Source organism: Paroedura picta, chromosome 9 (genome assembly GCF_049243985.1).
Source record: "Paroedura picta isolate Pp20150507F chromosome 9, Ppicta_v3.0, whole genome shotgun sequence".
In the NCBI taxonomy this organism is placed as follows: domain Eukaryota; kingdom Metazoa; phylum Chordata; class Lepidosauria; order Squamata; family Gekkonidae; genus Paroedura; species Paroedura picta.
In genome coordinates, this window is record NC_135377.1 from 43135473 (window position 1) to 43152668 (window position 17196).

General features: G+C 39.6%; 1 protein-coding gene across 5 annotated transcripts in view; it reads left to right on the forward strand.

The window, feature by feature from the left end:
• CDH2 (cadherin 2) overlaps nucleotides 1-17196 on the forward strand; it is a 136663-nt gene that overhangs the window by 81774 nt on the left and 37693 nt on the right. For all 5 annotated transcript variants that reach the window (XM_077352544.1, XM_077352542.1, XM_077352543.1 and 2 more), the window contains exons 3-4: nucleotides 11702-11919; nucleotides 15129-15275. In XM_077352544.1, the coding sequence (XP_077208659.1) occupies nucleotides 11702-11919; nucleotides 15129-15275 (365 nt within the window). The remainder of the gene's footprint in view (nucleotides 1-11701; nucleotides 11920-15128; nucleotides 15276-17196) is intronic.

Genomic DNA, 17196 nt, shown 5'->3' on the forward strand with positions numbered 1-17196 from the left:
CTGAGCCTCCGGGGAGGGTGGTATAGAAGTATGATAAATAAAATAAATAAATAAATAGAAGTCGCAAAGCTTGAACAACAGCCCCCAAAGCCCTACTTGAATAAGGGACAATAAATTGTCTCATCTGCATACAAAAAGTGGAAATTTTATTTGAGCCAGGTGACAGTGGCTTTTGATGATATTATTGAGAAACAGATTAAAAAGTAAGGGCGCTAAGATACATCCCTTTTGAACTCCTTTGCTTATTGGGGATGTCCTCTTATAGAGATCCAGAAATGGCTGCTCTTACTGTAGTAATGATGTTGCTATGGAGTTCCTATTGTTTAAAAGAGGTGTTTGTCTGTATTGGTATATGCCAGCTTACACAAAAGTCTGTATCAGCTGAATAAAATAGGTCCATGGATGTCACATAAAGGTGTTAAGTGGGACACTGAATAGTTATTAGTTATTCAGTCCTTTACTCATTTAAAGTATTCCTTTAAATGTAACATTTTAAGTGACTCTGACCATTTCACCATATTATTAAAGAATAACTTCCCTGCTTCAGTCAGTTGATAGAAAAATCTAGCTGTAGTCTTCAGAACTCTTCTGTTATGTGTCCTTTGTTCCTCTTTTTAAGTGTCAGGGCATTAACATATTAGAAATGGTGAACTTTTGAAAGGGTATTTTAGTGTGAAGCCTACTGCCCTTGTGTGCATGAATTTACTGGATAATATTTGATTGCCAAGGTAGATATCTGAGTGAGCATGTAATGAAAAATTCTATAAAGGTTGTCTAGATAACATAAAGCTGCCACTTCAACTAGTTTTATTCACCAGCCAACGGACTGATAAAATAATCTTCAGATTTCATTATTTTTATTTATATCTTCCCATGTATCCAGTTCTAAGCATATCTAGCCTATTGATATTGCTGTCTCATAATGTTGCTGTTATTATAGATTTCTTATCTACATATAAAATTAAAAACCCTGTTAATAAATTGGAAAAAAATTACACACTTGATTTGACATGTACCCTGGTTTGTAAGGTGTAGGTAGAGCGCACAGTAAACATTGTTCTTACTTGAGGGGAGATAAGGATGGCCATAATCTAAAACTAAAGTTCATCATTAATTTGGCCAATTCATGCCTATCTGTAGGGATAGTATCCTGACTGTTAGGTGATCCCTCTTATAACAATCTAGAATCATGATCACTTTCTAATTTACTGCATTGATAGGAGAAAGGCACATCTCTTTTTCTGCTTCCTACAGCAGAAGTGACAGCAAGAAATTCTAATCTCTAGAGCTCCCAAATGAAAATCTACTATCTGTTTTAATTTCTCACATGTTTTGGTTCTTCCTTAATATTTTCACTCTGTATGTCCGTGCTGTTTGTCCCCCCATACCTGTTTTGTGGAGCATACTTGTTTTGTTCTACTACGCATACTGACTACTGCTGGCCAGAGTGGGATATATTCCAGGACAACTCACAAAAGAGGGCCCATATAATTCTTTAGCACCGAGCCTGGTATGAAGCAGTTTCAATATCATTTTGAAAAAAAATCCTTTGGCATGAGGGGAAAAAACTACAACTGTTTACTGAGCTTTATTTCCATGTATGTACAGAATATGAACTTTTAATATAAAAAATACTTAGGCCACATTGAAAAAATATTTGAAATTGTATTGAATTACTCTCAGACCTGTATAGATTAGTAACATACTAAAAGATAAAAATTGTCTTTGATTTTATTAAACGCTATTCATGGTAACATGGATCTGGAGCTTTCAAACATTGATGGGTCCTTTAACCATATGTGAGCAGAGCTACATGAGTTCTCTTGAGCACTGGACGCTGACTGTTTCGTTTAATTACGTGTCTGGATTTGGTGCACTGTTGGTACATAGCATTCACATTTAATCCTTTCATCATTTCTAGATAGAATCGTATGTTGGAGAAGCACTTCTGTCTGCATTGCTAATGTGACTGAAATTGCACTTAGTGCTTTAGAAAAAAATGTTCTGGTGAAATTAAGCAAGAGTATACAGATTTATATTTGCTAGCTGTCTTCTATCTTATCTGTTAAATAATCTGAATACCATAAATAAGACTGCAGACCTCTACACTGTATATTGGAAAACAAAACCATTCATCTAAATACAACCATTATCTTTTCCCCTTAGATGCATACTCCATTCTGTTACATTTTTCCACTGGAATGCAGACAAAAGAAATGTCAGTGCTCAGGAAGAATTTGTGTCAGTGAGTGGTAGGGGCAAGAATTGAAAAGGATCAGTGAATCAGATGTAATTTGGGTTGTGTTTGAGAGTCCAAATCTGTGTTTTGCTGACAGCCACTATTCCTGTTTTGTAAAGCTGCATAGGCAATTCTATTAAATAGAACTTTATCCCGTTCCCCACCCCCCACCCCTTTCCGGTATGCCTGCAATGACTTAGTTCAATAAGCAAAGAGGATTATGGGAATTGAAACTAGGTGGCATGTTTTAGTAAAGATGTGTAAATGACTTGCACTGTGAATATGAGCACTGAACATCCTTGTGATAGTATTTTCCTTTGCAGGTCTATTTAAAAACAAACCATTTATGCTATTTTAATTTGCTCTGGGAGGATAGAAAATAGCATGAAATGTGGTAGCCTTTTTAAAATGTTGGCTGTGAGGTATGTTTTAACATCAAGATTTCACAGTTTCTTTTTGTAACAAAAAGAACATAAAGAACTGAAAATAAAATTATCCACTTTTACTTTTCTGTTCTCTACTTTTCTATGCAAATTTCTGCCTAATCAGCAAGTTCTCTATTTTACATAGAAGACTTTTTTGTGCATTTATTTTACTTATTTACGTGTCCAATTAACACAGCACTCACAAGATTATGGAGAATGGATTTGATAAACAAATTGAAATTGCAGAAACTATGCCAAAAATGGTTTCAGAATCCTGTGAGAATATACTGTGATTTGGTTCTGGTAAACCTTTAGCAAGCTTCAGCCATAGAATAGATCATTATTTATATACACACAGTTCTCTGGTTATCACTCTGTGGCCTCCAAAAGCTATATCTGAGGATTGGGAACTTAGTAACAGCAAAGTATTTGGCTTTGGGGGGTGGGGGCAGCTACAGCAAGACAGGAGCAATTCAGGGGTTGTGCATGTATGTTGTGTGAGTTTTTTCCATTTATGTGGGATGTGAGATACAGTGCTCCCCAGGAGTTTTAAGCTAAATAATGTTTTGTATTTCATCTTGATTTGTCTAGATCAATGATTGTGCCCATAAACAATCTATTTTGTTGGTTAAACAAATGTCTATTCCCTTAGTCAAGTGCCTTGGTAATTTTAAAAGAAGTCTGACATTTTATTGCACGAATGCCAAAGGGATTTTAAAACTGTGGAAGAAAGGACATTCTTTTTTATGATTTCTGTAAAGAGGGTTACCAGAAGTTGAATGACAATGATTCTTCAAACTGCCCCGTTCACAGCCTCTGACCTACAATTAAATGTGATTCAGTATATTAAATTGTTTTGTTTTTTTCTGATTCAAGTGCACTTCATATACCTTATGAATAGGATCGATCACTAGCTTCTGTAAAAAACTACTGTGGCAAACACAAATATAGCACATAAAATGCCGAAAATTCCTTTAAAAGTTTACATCAGAATTTTCTGTATTGTATGTTTTCAGTTTCCTGTTGTTCACTGTAGTTTTCGAAAAAAATGCCTTTTGACTTAGTAAAGGAGCATTCTGTCTATTTTGGGTTTATTCCTTGTTCCCCTGACCTCTTTGATAGTGTAAAGTTTGGGATTATGTTCTGTACACTAACTCTGTGGATTGTGTATTTGTTATCAGGATTTCAACTAATTTATTATGGAAACTGATAAACTGTTTTGCTTCAAAACCTTGACATTTCATGTTCTGTAAAATCCTATTTTTTTTTGTCTATATATATATTTCTGCATGAAATTCCATTGTTGATTCAAAATGTTCATGGCGAAGACTGAATTCTTCTTTCTATCATTCAAAGTCTTCTCTTTCACTGCTGATGTTACCTTCCTTTTCCTAGACCTGAACAGATGGGATAATCCTATACATTTCCAATTCCCTTTTCTTTCACATTCAGTTCATTACAAGATGCCACCATCTCTTCAGTATTCACCTTTTCTTTCTTGTATCATTTCCTACTTTCTCATCTATTCCCCAACCATCACCAGGAAATCCATTAATACAATTTTGTAATTATTGTCCTTCTCATTGTATTATTACAACTGAGCTGTTTATCTGGCATAACACTATCCATATAGGTGCTTACTTGCCCAACTAACAGCATCCTATACTTGACAATTGGGACAATGTAGTTTGCAATGCAATTTCCATTGTGAAAGATGTCTACCACATGTTTGGCATTTAGGACTGCTGTTTCCATGGAATTAGATGTTTTAGGAAAGCCCGTGAATGAATTCTCCTCAGTGTTGTGCCCATTATGTTTCTACCCCTTCAGTATGCTTGATAATCGATTTCAAGGATATTTTGTATCTAGGTGTTCAGTATCATGCTAGGTGGCTTTTTCAGTGCAAGGACACAAACCCATACATACACATGAGTTGCCAAGAGAACATCAGAACTTGTATGGTCCTAATTCCATAGTAATTGACTACCGTACATGGTAATACACATGGAGCTTTTTAGAAAAGGACACTCTTTTTCCACCACCACCCCCGTCCCGAGCATTTTGCATGAGATGTTGGGGACTACTAGGAAAAGAGGGGGAAATGCTGTTGAGTAGACCAAAAGAGTAAAATATGAGCTTGAGATATGACATGATAATAGAGCTGCTCGACATATACGTTAATTGCCTGATAAATGAAGTTGGTTAATTGAAGATTACTGGTAAAGTATGTGAGATTAGAGAGGAATTGTATAACTGTTATGAATTATTCATATCATAAGATATTAATGTAAATAGTTTAGTTCTCTAGTGTACTCTAAATGAGATTGCATGCTTCTTACATTGGTTTTTGTACTTTATACCTCAGCACACATGTTTTCATATAGGAATGAATAGAATTTTGTATAAAGGTAGACAACAGCATCTTTTATATATGAATGCACTAGTAAGTGCTTGTGTTTTTTCCCCCCTTCCAATTATTAATATTATATTCTGGTTGTAAAAGTGACAGACTTACTGTTCCCTTTGGTTCCAAGGGTAGTGGGACACTTAGGAATAGGTCCATTCCATAGATTTTTGGTCAGAAAAAAATTAGCCTGTGTTGATACATACTGATTTTCTTCTGAAAAGAAGTTCATATAGATATTCTGTACATTCTTTTTCATTTTATATGGGACTGCACCAGGTTTTGGAGTTGGGATCTGCAGTGGTTTCATTTCAGCCTTAGACAGGTTTCAGACTATGGTGCAAGAGGACTACTGCTCCACCCTTTGCCCTCTGGCCTACATGATTCTGATAGGTTCTGTGAGAGTTAATTAATTTATATATAATATAAAATCCTTTCTGGCAAAGGCCTGTCACACATGGTAGTGACTGGAGTCCAAAGAGATAAGTACTCTTTTTTAACTGCTTTGGGGGAGTAGCAGAGGGCGATCAAGCAGTGGATGTCTGTCCCAGGCCTCTTCCTGGCCCAGCAGAGTATGCCACTGGGCTGTTTCTGGCATGGGGGAGGGGAGGGGTGATGGAGTGTGATGTCACATCTGGTGGGAGTGTCTGGCTGATGTCACTTCTGATGACATGTAACTTCTGGGGGCATGGCAGGGATATGTGGCCTGCTGACATCACTTCCAAGTTTTCTCCAAGCCTGAAGAATGTTTCAGGGGTTTCTCAATGGTAAAAAAGTTGGGAAAGACTGGCTTAAGGGTTTTGCTGAACCCAGGACTCATATTATATAAACAAGTGCTAGATGTGGGAGTCTTTCACCAGCTTTGGTGACCTCAGGGACAGCACTTCCTAGGACAGATCTTGCAACCTTGGTGCGTGCCCTGGTAATATCAAGATTAGATTACTGTAGTTGCTCTGCATGGAGCTACCACTCAAGTTGGTTCAGAAGCTACTATTGCTATAGAATGCAAAAACAGAATGTATACTGGAGTAGGTTATAGGGAACATATTATAATAATAATTATTGTTATTATTATTTAGCTTGGATACCATGCCCTCTCCATGAATGAGATTGGGGTGGTTCACAACAGTAAGATAAAACAATCAATAAAACAATTAAAACAACATAAACTATTAACATTAACAATTAATTGTCAGCAACTAACATATCTCTCCATCCTCCAAACCATCTTCCATCTGACCTACAGAGTTGGTAATATAAGCCAGCAGAGGAAGGAAAGGAGGAAGACAGCATAGAAATGTTTTAAATGAATAAAATGTTAATATTAGAAATTTATTTTTTGAGAAAAAGTTCTCGTTAATGTTTCTGCGAAATGTGACTGATAATACTAATTGAAAACTGATAACTATTCTTTCTCCTTTGGAGTGTAGAAACAAATTAAACTAACTGATCAGAATCATGTTTGCAAATCTAATAGCCAAGTTGTGGAATTAAAAAAAATACCTATAGCAAAATATGTATGCTGTTTGGGTAATTTAATTATGGCTAGTTATACATATCACTATAATTTTTAATATGTAGTCTTTGCGCAGTAGAATAATTCTGCCAGAGCACTGACAATTTTTTACAGTCACAGCAAGGGGCTGTCAAAAGAAAGCCATTTTCATTGAATTTCATAGTATTCACTTGCCTGAAGAAAGAATATCAATGAGGAAGATACCAGCTTTCATTTTTAGATATTCCGCCAAATGGAGAGAGGGTTTAAGGGGTTTTTTTTAATGCTTTTCTTATGAGGGCCAGTTTATAAACTTGGAATTATCCAATTATAGGTTGTGTAAATGATCCTTTACATTATGCAACTTAATATAGAACGTACATGTGGGTAGTTAGTTCATACATTATATAAGACGGAGAAGAAGAAGGGGAACCTATCTCATGCTGTGTACTTAGAACTGATTTTTGTATTTATATTTGATTTTCAATTAAACAATGTCTTTCGAATCTGCCATTTGTAAAATTTATTGTTAAGATTCTTCTGTTTTGCACATTGGTCACAAGAGATCATGGGAAAAGCCACAGATAGGTGTGCAACTTGAAGGAGATACATATAGAGCAGAGCTGAATTTTCATTACTTTTTATTTTTGCATTGAAATTTGCAGTGGGCCAACAGGTAAGCAAAGGGTTTCACTGCTCTTCACTAATCCTAAAGTGTGCAGAACTAATCTGTTCCACATAATATATATCTGGTATGGCTTGAAGGAGGAGTGTATCTCATGGCTTAAGTGCCACTCAGCGCTTAACACCCATTGTCAGCCCCTGAGTGCCTCCTCCTCCAATTGGCTTGCCTGTCTGTCCAGCGGCCAGCCAATCATCTTCCTTGCCTCACCCCTGATCATTCTTTCCTCCTTCCACTTCCTTCTGAAGCTTGGAGGCTGCAGATCTCAGCTGTGTCAGAGCTGTCCCCGCGGGTGAGTTCCCAAACAGCTGGGGAGAGGTTGTCCACAGAGTTCTTCCACCCCCACCCCTCCTAATCTAGCGCCTGTTGTATTACTAAATGCAACAGACTTGGCACCTAGTGGTTTTAATGATTCCGGAAATGTGCTGTCCCTCAGCTAGTGCAGTGGTTCTCAACCTTGGGGTCACAATCCTATTTGGGGTCACTTGGCCCCTTCCCCAGGGTTGCCAGGTTGCTGGCTGCTGCAAAGGCCCGCAAAGGCGGCAGAGCCATGGCAATGGTCGCCTCCATGCCATCTCAAATATTGTGTGCATGCGTGCATGCCACCCACACACGTGAACTACTGCCGCCGCCAAAGTTGGGGTCGTAGCAAAGGTAAGGTTGCGAACCGCTGAGCTAGTGCATAAACAACCATCAGGGAAGCTTCGGAGCCTTTAAAACAAAGGGGCTGTGCATTCTTATAGTCTGTCTAAAACAGATAATCCTCTAGATTGAGCTAACAGTCTTCATTCCTTTCTTTATTTGTTTAATGCCTTTCCCTAAGATATATCTGATGGAGGTGTGCATTAGGTGTGTCTGAGCATAAATTATACCCAAAAACAGTTGTTTTGAGTTGTCTCAGAGATACCCCAAATGACCCAAAACAGTCTTTGATGTTCCAGAAGTAATGGAAATTTATCTCCCAGTATTTGGGGAGTGTTTTGGGGTTTTAAGAAGTCACAGCAGTGGGTATGGAGAAAGAGGAAACTTCCCAGGAAGTAGCTGTTAGGTTTGTCTCCCAATTTAAAGAGAAATGAGTTTTGACTAACTGATGTTCATCAGGTAGACCTGGCCTCCTCAGGTAGACGTGGTCCTTCAGATTTAACAAGGGAAAGACTGAACTAGCCCATAAATCACCATGATGGCATTACCCCTACTGAAGATTTCTTCTTGTTACCAACTTTGGTGGTTGTAGAACCCAACCTCACAAGTGGAAGAAGACTGGCAACCTCCTGGATGAGAACTGACTGTCATGCTGGTTATTTTTCCCCTCTGTCAACAAAGGAATTCTTTTATATTTTTATATGGGCAATTTATATCAATATGTGGATGGGAATTCTCAGATTTCTTTTTTTTTCTTTTGTTTTTTTAAGTGAGTCTCCAGCATCTTCCATTGCTGAAATATAAAGGAAGAGGCATATATCTGCAATGGGAGGAGCTAGAACTATTAGTGCACACCTTAATACTACAGGCAGGGCTGGAGAGGACTATTTGAGGGCTATTATTTTCATGTGTTAGAGGCAAATGAAAGATTAATAAAACCTTCAGGGACTTTAGCTAAACTTTTGTGCACCCATAGAATTTACCAAGCTAGATGAATAAGCTCAGGGACTGTGTTAGCTACCTGAATCCTTAAAAACAAAAACAAAGGGCATCCTTAATAACAGTTATGCTCCTTTCTCGGAAGCTGGATACAGTGGGTGGTAGTGGAGGAAGAGTTGTCACATCCATCAACTCCCTTCTGCAGGGAGCTGTTCTCTCTCCCACATTGTTCAGCATCTTCAAGCACCCTGTGTCCCAGCTGGTCTCAAGTTATAGGCTGGGATGTCACCAGTATGCAGATGATACCCAGCCCTATCTCCTATGGATAGCTGCCTGGACTCCCCACCACCACCATATACATTTGCCAGATGTTTAGAAGCCTTAGCTCAATAGTTAGAGCAGAGTCTCCTGAAACTCAGCCCCTCCAAGATTTAGGCCCTGTGGCTGGGTAGGAAAATGACAGATCAAGAAGCGTGCCTACCCACTCTGGCAGGGGTGCAGTTCAACATCTCACGCTAGGCCAGAAATTTGGGCATATCCTGAGCATCTCCCTTTCAATGGAGGCCCAAGTCACAGGAGTAGTGCACAGAGCCTTGTCCTGCCTGCACCAGGAGAGGCTACTACACAGTGACCTATCTGTCCTCAGATTGCTTGGCTATAATGATCCATGCAACTGTCACCTCCAGATTAGATTTCTGTAACTCGCTCTACGTGGACCTACCCTTGTCCCTGACCTGGAAATTGCAGCTGGTATAGAATGCAGCTGCTTGGGTCTTCACAGGAATTCCTTGGAGATCCATAGCTGAGGCAGCTGCATCGGTTACCGGTTGCAGCCCAGATCAGCTTCAAGGTTCTGCTGTTAACCCTTAAGGCCATGTGCAATATGGACCCAACTTATCTGCGGGCCCACATATCTCCTTATCCCCCCCCCCCCCGGGGAACTTTGCTCTGCTGTTGCAAATCTGTTGAAGATCCCTGGCCCAAAGGAAGTTGACCTGGCCTCGACCAGGGCCAGGGCCTTTTTGGTCCTGAACCCAACCTGGTGGAATGAGCTCCCGGGACAGCTGAGGGCCCTGACTGAACCTTCCCAGTTTCGCAGGGCCTGTAAAATGTGGTTCTTCTACCAGGTCTTTGGTTGAGGTCAGTGCAATGAAAGTCTGGGCTGCTCCCTAAGCCAGCCAGATCATCAGGCTACCCCTAATGCTGTTCCCCTTGAGGCATTGTTAAGAAGCCTATGCAGCTGGGAGAGGGTTTTTTAACTGCTGCCAAGGGTGGGGTTTTATCTGGTTTTATTGTTTTAGGGGGATTTTATTGTGGGTTGTTGCTGTTACCTGCGACAAGCCACTGTGTGGAAGTGGTGGGCTGTAAATGGAATTATTGAATGAATGAATGAATGAATGAATGAATGAATGAATGAATGAATGAATGAATGAATGAATGATTGTGCGCGCGCGCGTGTGTGTGTGTGTATGGAATGTCAAACTTTTCTGGGGGTGGGTAAAAAGAAACTGAAAAATTGAAGTGTAGAAGTGAAAACGAAACTTAAAAGCCTCAGCTCAATATAGAGCTATGGTTTATTGATCCAAGGAACATTTGTTCAGATTCATAACAGCCCCGTCCATTGTGGGAGATGTGAAATCACGGGTCATAAATCGAAGCAGCTACCCTAAGGCAGCATATATTTTATGTAAACGATCTAGTCACTGCTTCCCAACCTTGTTAAGTAGCCTATTTCATCAGTGAACTGACCTTACAGTTTTCTATTTTAAGTTAGATATGCCACCCGACATAAGTGATTCTCTTTAAAACAAAAAACAGTTCATGAGACAGTAAACACAATGTTCTTTGTGACTACTTCTGTGATCCACCTCACAAGGTTTTATCAGTAACATATAGTCTGGCCTTGGGATTTTGTTATGTCTTGATTCATTCCAGAATTATGCCACAAATTGCTGCTTTGTCAACACAAAGTGTTGAGCTGTCAAGGGCCTGGATCCTTTGAAGGTCTTTAAGCTTGTTCTTCTAACATCAGCTTTTCCTAACTTTTCCTTAGACTTAATGGCAACCTTCTTTGGCTACTGAAAAGTTCAAAGAATGAAAAAGTCAGAAATTCAGTTGAAGTCATACAGGTGCTTTAAGTCCTAACCTGGGACAGTTGGAAGAGTGTGATTTCTGGGATTCACACATACACATTAAAACTGACAGACATTTTGCTAGTGTCATGGATCACTGTCTAGAATTGTAATTGTAAATCCATGAGCTTTGCGGTCACTCTGCATGTTAATCATTTGATCATATTTGTGTTATGAATTATTTGGTGTTTATTCATAGAGCTGTTGTTATGTAATGTATAAAGTTTGCAGAGATATGCAAAGATCTGGATTAATGTCAATCTTTAAATTGTACTGGAGTAAATCCCATTGAAAGAGATTATCTCAGTTTTTGTTTGATTTTCTTTAATTGGGGAGAACCGTGTATGTGTGTGTGTGTGTGTGTTCTTGACTCAGATCGAAAGAACTAGGTCTTTTAAATAACCTCTTGAAAAGAATGAGAAATCCAGAAGAGTATTTTATATAATTCCCATTAAGTCAACACTTTCGGAAGTTATAGATGATGACTAAAAAGCAATCGAGTTTTTTCTTAATGAGAAGGTTTTATCCATATGCCCATTTTTTAGTTTGTGAGTTGAAGTGATAAATTTATTTTTAAACCCTTATATAATGATAAAAGGCTGCAAGTTTTATTTTATCCTTGGAAACAGTCTCTTAATATAGCAGAATTCTAGTCTTGACCTAATTGCAACAGAAAGTTAGTTTGAATAGGAATGTTCTTTTAAAATTCGCTTTTTGATTCTCTGTATTTTGTGTATTTGCAGTACAGTTTCGAAGCTGTGAAGGAAGCAGAAAAGTCCATTTTGAAAGCAGTGCACCAGCAGATTTTAGAGTGGGTAAAGATGGTGTGGTATATGCAGCCAGAAGCTTTCAGCTTTCTCCAGAGCCTACTAGATTCCTACTATATGCTAAAGACAAAGAAACCCAGGAACAGTGGGAAGTAGCAGTGAAACTAGTTGCTGAGCCAGAAAATACAGAAAAGGTAAAAAAGAAGCTGCCTTTGGAGTTATGTTGACAGTTTTCATGCAAACCTATTTTGTGTTAATGGGTAACTAAATGGATAAATAACTGTAGCCCACACTTTTCTTAATACATTTTTTTTACCTTAGAAACAAGGGTCTGTTTAAGAATTCCCAAGCACTGGTGCTTTGTGTTTGTGCTTTAAAAAAAAGTTACATATTTCTACCCAGATTGAAATTGAAAGTGGTCATTCTTTTATTTTAAACTCCTTGAAAGCATTGCAGTATTTATTCAAGCAGTTAACTATAACTACCAAATAAACAATTCTTTGCTTGGACCCATCAATCAAGTTTATTATATTGGAACTGCAGATTTACAGCTGAAACAGGAAAGCATTTCTGGCAGAGAATATTGGCTTTGGGAAGGGGAGAAGGGGGTAGTGCATGTGTGAATAATTCATGACACCAGTGCTGCTTTCAGGAAGGAGGGTCTCCCTCTTGTGGGAACTGCTATAAGTCAAATGATACTGAAAGATTAGTTAGCCTTGCTTTCAGTATGAAATTAACATGCATACCATATTCATATCAGTTATTTGCTCACCTTCAAAACCTTTTTTGAAGAAATGGTAGATGTAACCCCAATAAAATACAGGTGTAAGTCTTCAGGACAGATCTGACTTATTCAACAAAGCCTGTAATTTTCCCTGCCATTAGATGAGGAAAACACCTTTAAGACCAACCAAGTTTAATTCTGGTTTGTATGCACACTTTCTTCAGATGCATGTGAGATCTTATACCCAGATTTAAATTTTGTTAGTCTTAAACGTGCCACTGAACTCAAATGGTGCTCTATATAATGAGCTTGGATTTTATTATGAAGCAGTGCATGATTTCTCTTTTCAATAAGGTAACAACCCAGCCTCCTCCTAAACTTATGCAAGTGTTGATTTAGAAAATTACAATGCTAGCATTCGTGCCAGGCACATTTCTCGCTTCAGTGTTGTTTGCTCTTCTCTCCCACCAATCATTTGCCTAAACCTGGGCCCAGCACTGAATCCAGTTACACCTTTAAGACCAACAAATTTTTATTCAAGACTAGCTTCAAAGCCCGTTCCTAAGAACAGGCCGTGAAAAGGTCTCCTCCCCTGGCCAGGCAGCTTAAGATGGCTTTGGGCTGCAGCTCGCAGCCAAATCAAGTGGGGCGAGCGAGGGCTGGGCAGTTTGTTAGCAGGCCCAAGACAGAGTTCCTTAGCAGGCAGTCAGCAGGCTGGGAGGCCCTCGTGAAGAGGACCAGCCTAGCAGGCCAGAAGGCCCTCGTTAGCTAGCCCTCCACCATGACCCTTTGCCCAGGCTCCTCTCACCTGCTGCTGGCTCCAGGCACTGATGCGTCTGAGAGCAAAGATTCTAGAGTCCAGGGCTGGAGGGTGGGGGCCACAGGGCAGGGCATTTCAGGACAAAGCTGGCTGCACCCTGATTGTCCCTATTCCAACCTGGACAGCTGGACACGTCCCACCCCCTAGGCTGTTTCAGAAATATATAGAGGAACAACATGGATAAGGATATACGTTTTTGTGTGCATGCACACTTCTTCAGATATATTGAAATGGAAGTTACCAGTCTATTCATGTAGGTAGCGGTGAGCAGCAAATTGCCATTGTACATCATAGTAAAGGTGTTTATTATTTCAATGCATCTGAAAATGTGTACATGCACATGAAAGCTTATACTGTGAATAAAACTTAGTTTTTAGTTGGTCTTAAAGGTGCAACTGGACCCCAACTTTGGTCTGCTACTTCAAATCAACATGGCTACCCACATGAATCTAGACATTTTGTTTACGAACATTCTCTGAGACCTGTATCCATTTGCATGCCCACAGTTGGCTGGCTGACAGGTCAGGATATCACTTGTTTTCAGGCTCTTTTTCCCAATTTTTACACCCAAGCCAAACATATGCCGCCATGGACGGTGACCCACTAAGAATAAAACTGAGCTCTTGTTTTTGGTCCCATCCCAGATGGTAAATATCAAACACAGGAGTATTTTTCAAGAACCTGTCAAACTGCAGTATAACTGCTAGTTAGGCTTGCTGGGGCACAAATTATCTCGGTCCAGTTTGTTGTTCTGTATTCTCAGCTTACCAAAAGTATCCTAGCAAGGGGAAATAGTAGAGGGGCTGGATTGCACCAGAAATAGTAGAGGGGCTGGGTTGCTAAAGAGACAATGCTTAAGAAAACTCTGCATGCTGTGGCTCTCTTTTTAAAAGCACTAATTTATATTCAGATCCTGTATATTCAGTGGGACTCGTTTCCCAGTAAATGCCAATAAATGAGCTTAGTAGTTGGAATGTAAGTATTCCGAGCTATTCTAATTAAGATGCTTTTTGTGGAGTAGTCAGGATTACTTATGCATAATGGTCCAAACATCTGGCTGCCATGATGTTGAAAATGCCTTCTTTCTTCATGCAACACATTTAACTGTGCTCTGTTGTTTCTAAAGGTTTGCAGAAAGATGGTTTAGCTTTGTTTTGTCTACATTCAGAAGCAACCTCACATGTTTGCTTGCATACAAGCATCAAAAGCTAAAAGCCAGGATGCTTGCAAATGCAGAAAAGAATTGTTGACACCCTATAGAGATTAATATCCACAGTGTAAAGTGGGTCATCCACAGCATCCATCATGGCTGACATAGGTTTAAAATAATTACAACATTAATTCTATGGGATTTAATAGGGTCATAAATATTTGAGACATTCCTTACTACTATGTATTAAACTTCCCCTGGAACTCAAATTATATTTTTGCACACCCAGATCCAAATTTAATGTACAGTAGCACATTACCTGAACTGTAGTTCCAACTAATGAGAAATATCTAAAGGTGCACTATTAAATTCTGCACAGTATTAACTACTCTCCAGCTGGAATATTGAGAGTAGAAGGTAGTTTACACGGCACAGAGGTGCAATAAATTGCTTATAGTACCATCTTCTTTCTGTTAGCACTTTGCTAGAAAACAAAGGGGTTGATAATATTTTACAGCAAAAACATGTAGCATATAATTTATATTTTGAACTGTGCTGTAAATCTGGTAAAAAGCTTTTAGGGTCTGAGGTGTGCTTTCTGACCACATGTTACAGAACCTAAATAATTTTTCACTTTTTGAACTGTTCATGGCATCAATCTGTATGAAGCTTGGTTCTAATTTCTGCTTAATTTTAATATTTATAAAAGGAGCAAAAGAAAATGGATGATATTGTATTTCCAAGGCAGCAAAACAAGCACAGCGGTCATCTGCAAAGACAAAAGAGAGACTGGGTCATCCCTCCAATCAACTTGCCAGAAAACTCCAGAGGGCCCTTTCCTCAGGAATTAGTTAGGGTAAGGCAGAGGAAAAAGGCATGCATTTTGAAAATGTATTTTGGACAAATTCAGGAATGGTTCTATTCTCCAAGAAGTCAAAAATCAATATTTTGCTTGAATAACTACCAAAAAGGGTGTTGTAGCAGCAAGTAGGAATAAAACATCAAGACATTATCATAAAGGGTTCCCCCCCCCATAACAATAATACTTTCCTTTGAAATGATAGTAAGAAAACATGCCTAAAACATCTAGATGAGACAATTATTGATAGTTCTGCATGGGAGGAGAGATAAGTATGTGAATAGCAAAGAAGAGCAAAAACACGAGAAGCTCACAGTCCTCTGGAGAATGTATCAGCTGCCACTGCTTAATACCACTGAAGAGGGCAGGGTAGCCACTGGGGCAACTATTAGAACATTGTGCCAATGGTCATAGAATCATAGACTCAGAGTTGGAAGGGGCCATACAGGCCATCTAGTCCAACCCCCTGCACAACGCAGGATCAGCCCAAAGAATCCAAGAAAAGTGTGCATCCAACCTTTGCTTGAAGACTGCCAGTGAGGGGGAGCTCACCACCTCCTTAGGCAGCCTATTCCACTGCTGAACTACTCTGACTGTGAAAAACGTTTTCCTGATATCTAGCCTATATCATTGTACTTGTAGTTTAAACCCATTACTGTGTGTCCTTTCCTCTGCAGCCAAAGGGAACAGCATCCTGCCCTCCTCCAAATGACAAACTTTCAAATACTTAAAAAGGGCTATCATGTCCCCTCTCAACCTCCTTTTCTCCAGGCTGAACTTTCCCAAGTCCCTCAACCTATCTTCATAGGGCTTGGTCCCTTGGCCCCAGATCATCCTCGTCACTCTCCTCTGTACCCTTTCAATTTTATCTACGTCCTTCTTGAAGTGAGGCCTCCAAAACTGCACACAGTACTCCAGGTGTGGTCTGACCAGTGCTGTATACAGTGGGACTATGACATCTTGTGATGGTGGCTAGGAGTGAGGGATTAGAGAGGATACTTATTAAATTTGCAGATGATACTAAACTGGGAAGGGTAGCAAATACAACAGAAGACAGAATCAGAATACAGGATGATCTTGATAGGCTCAAGAACTGGTCTAAATTGAATAAATGAAATTCAATAGAGACAAATGTAAAGTTCTGCATTTAGGTAGAAAAACCAAATACACCAATATAGGATGGGGGAGATTTGTCTTGGCAGTAGTATGTGCAAAAAGTATCTAGGAGTCTTAATAGACCATACATTGAACAAGAGTCAACAGTGTGACTCGGTGGCTAAAAAGGCAAATGGGATTTTGGGCTGTATCATCAAACCGAGTATCGTGTCCAGATCACGGGAGGTTATGGTACCGCTTTACTCTGCTCTGGTTTGGCTTTACTTGGAGTACCGTGTTCAGTTTTGGGCACCACAGTTGAGGAGGTATATAGACAAACTGGAGCATGTCCACAGACGGGCAACAAAGATGGTGAGGGTTTTGGAGACCAAGACGTATGAGGAAAGGTTGGGGGAGGTTGGTATGTTTAGCCTAGAGAAGAGACAACTGAAAGGGGATCTGATAGCCATCGTCAAGTATTTAAAAGGGTGCCATATTGAGGATGGAGCATAGTTGTTCTCTCTTGCCCCGGAGGGACGAATCAGACCCAGTGGGATGAAATTAATTCAAAATAAATTCCATCTAAACATCCAGAAGAAGTTCCTGACAGAGCGGTTTCTCAGTGGAACAGGCTTTCTTGGGAGGTGGTAGGTTCTCCATCTTTGGAAATTTTTAAACAGAGGCTGGATAGCCATCTGACAGAAAGGCTCATTCTGTGAAGATCCAAGGGGGTGGCAGGTAACAGTGGATGAGCGATAGGGTTATGAGTGTCCTGCATAGTACAGGGGGTTGGACTAGATGACTCAGGAGGTCCCTTCCAACT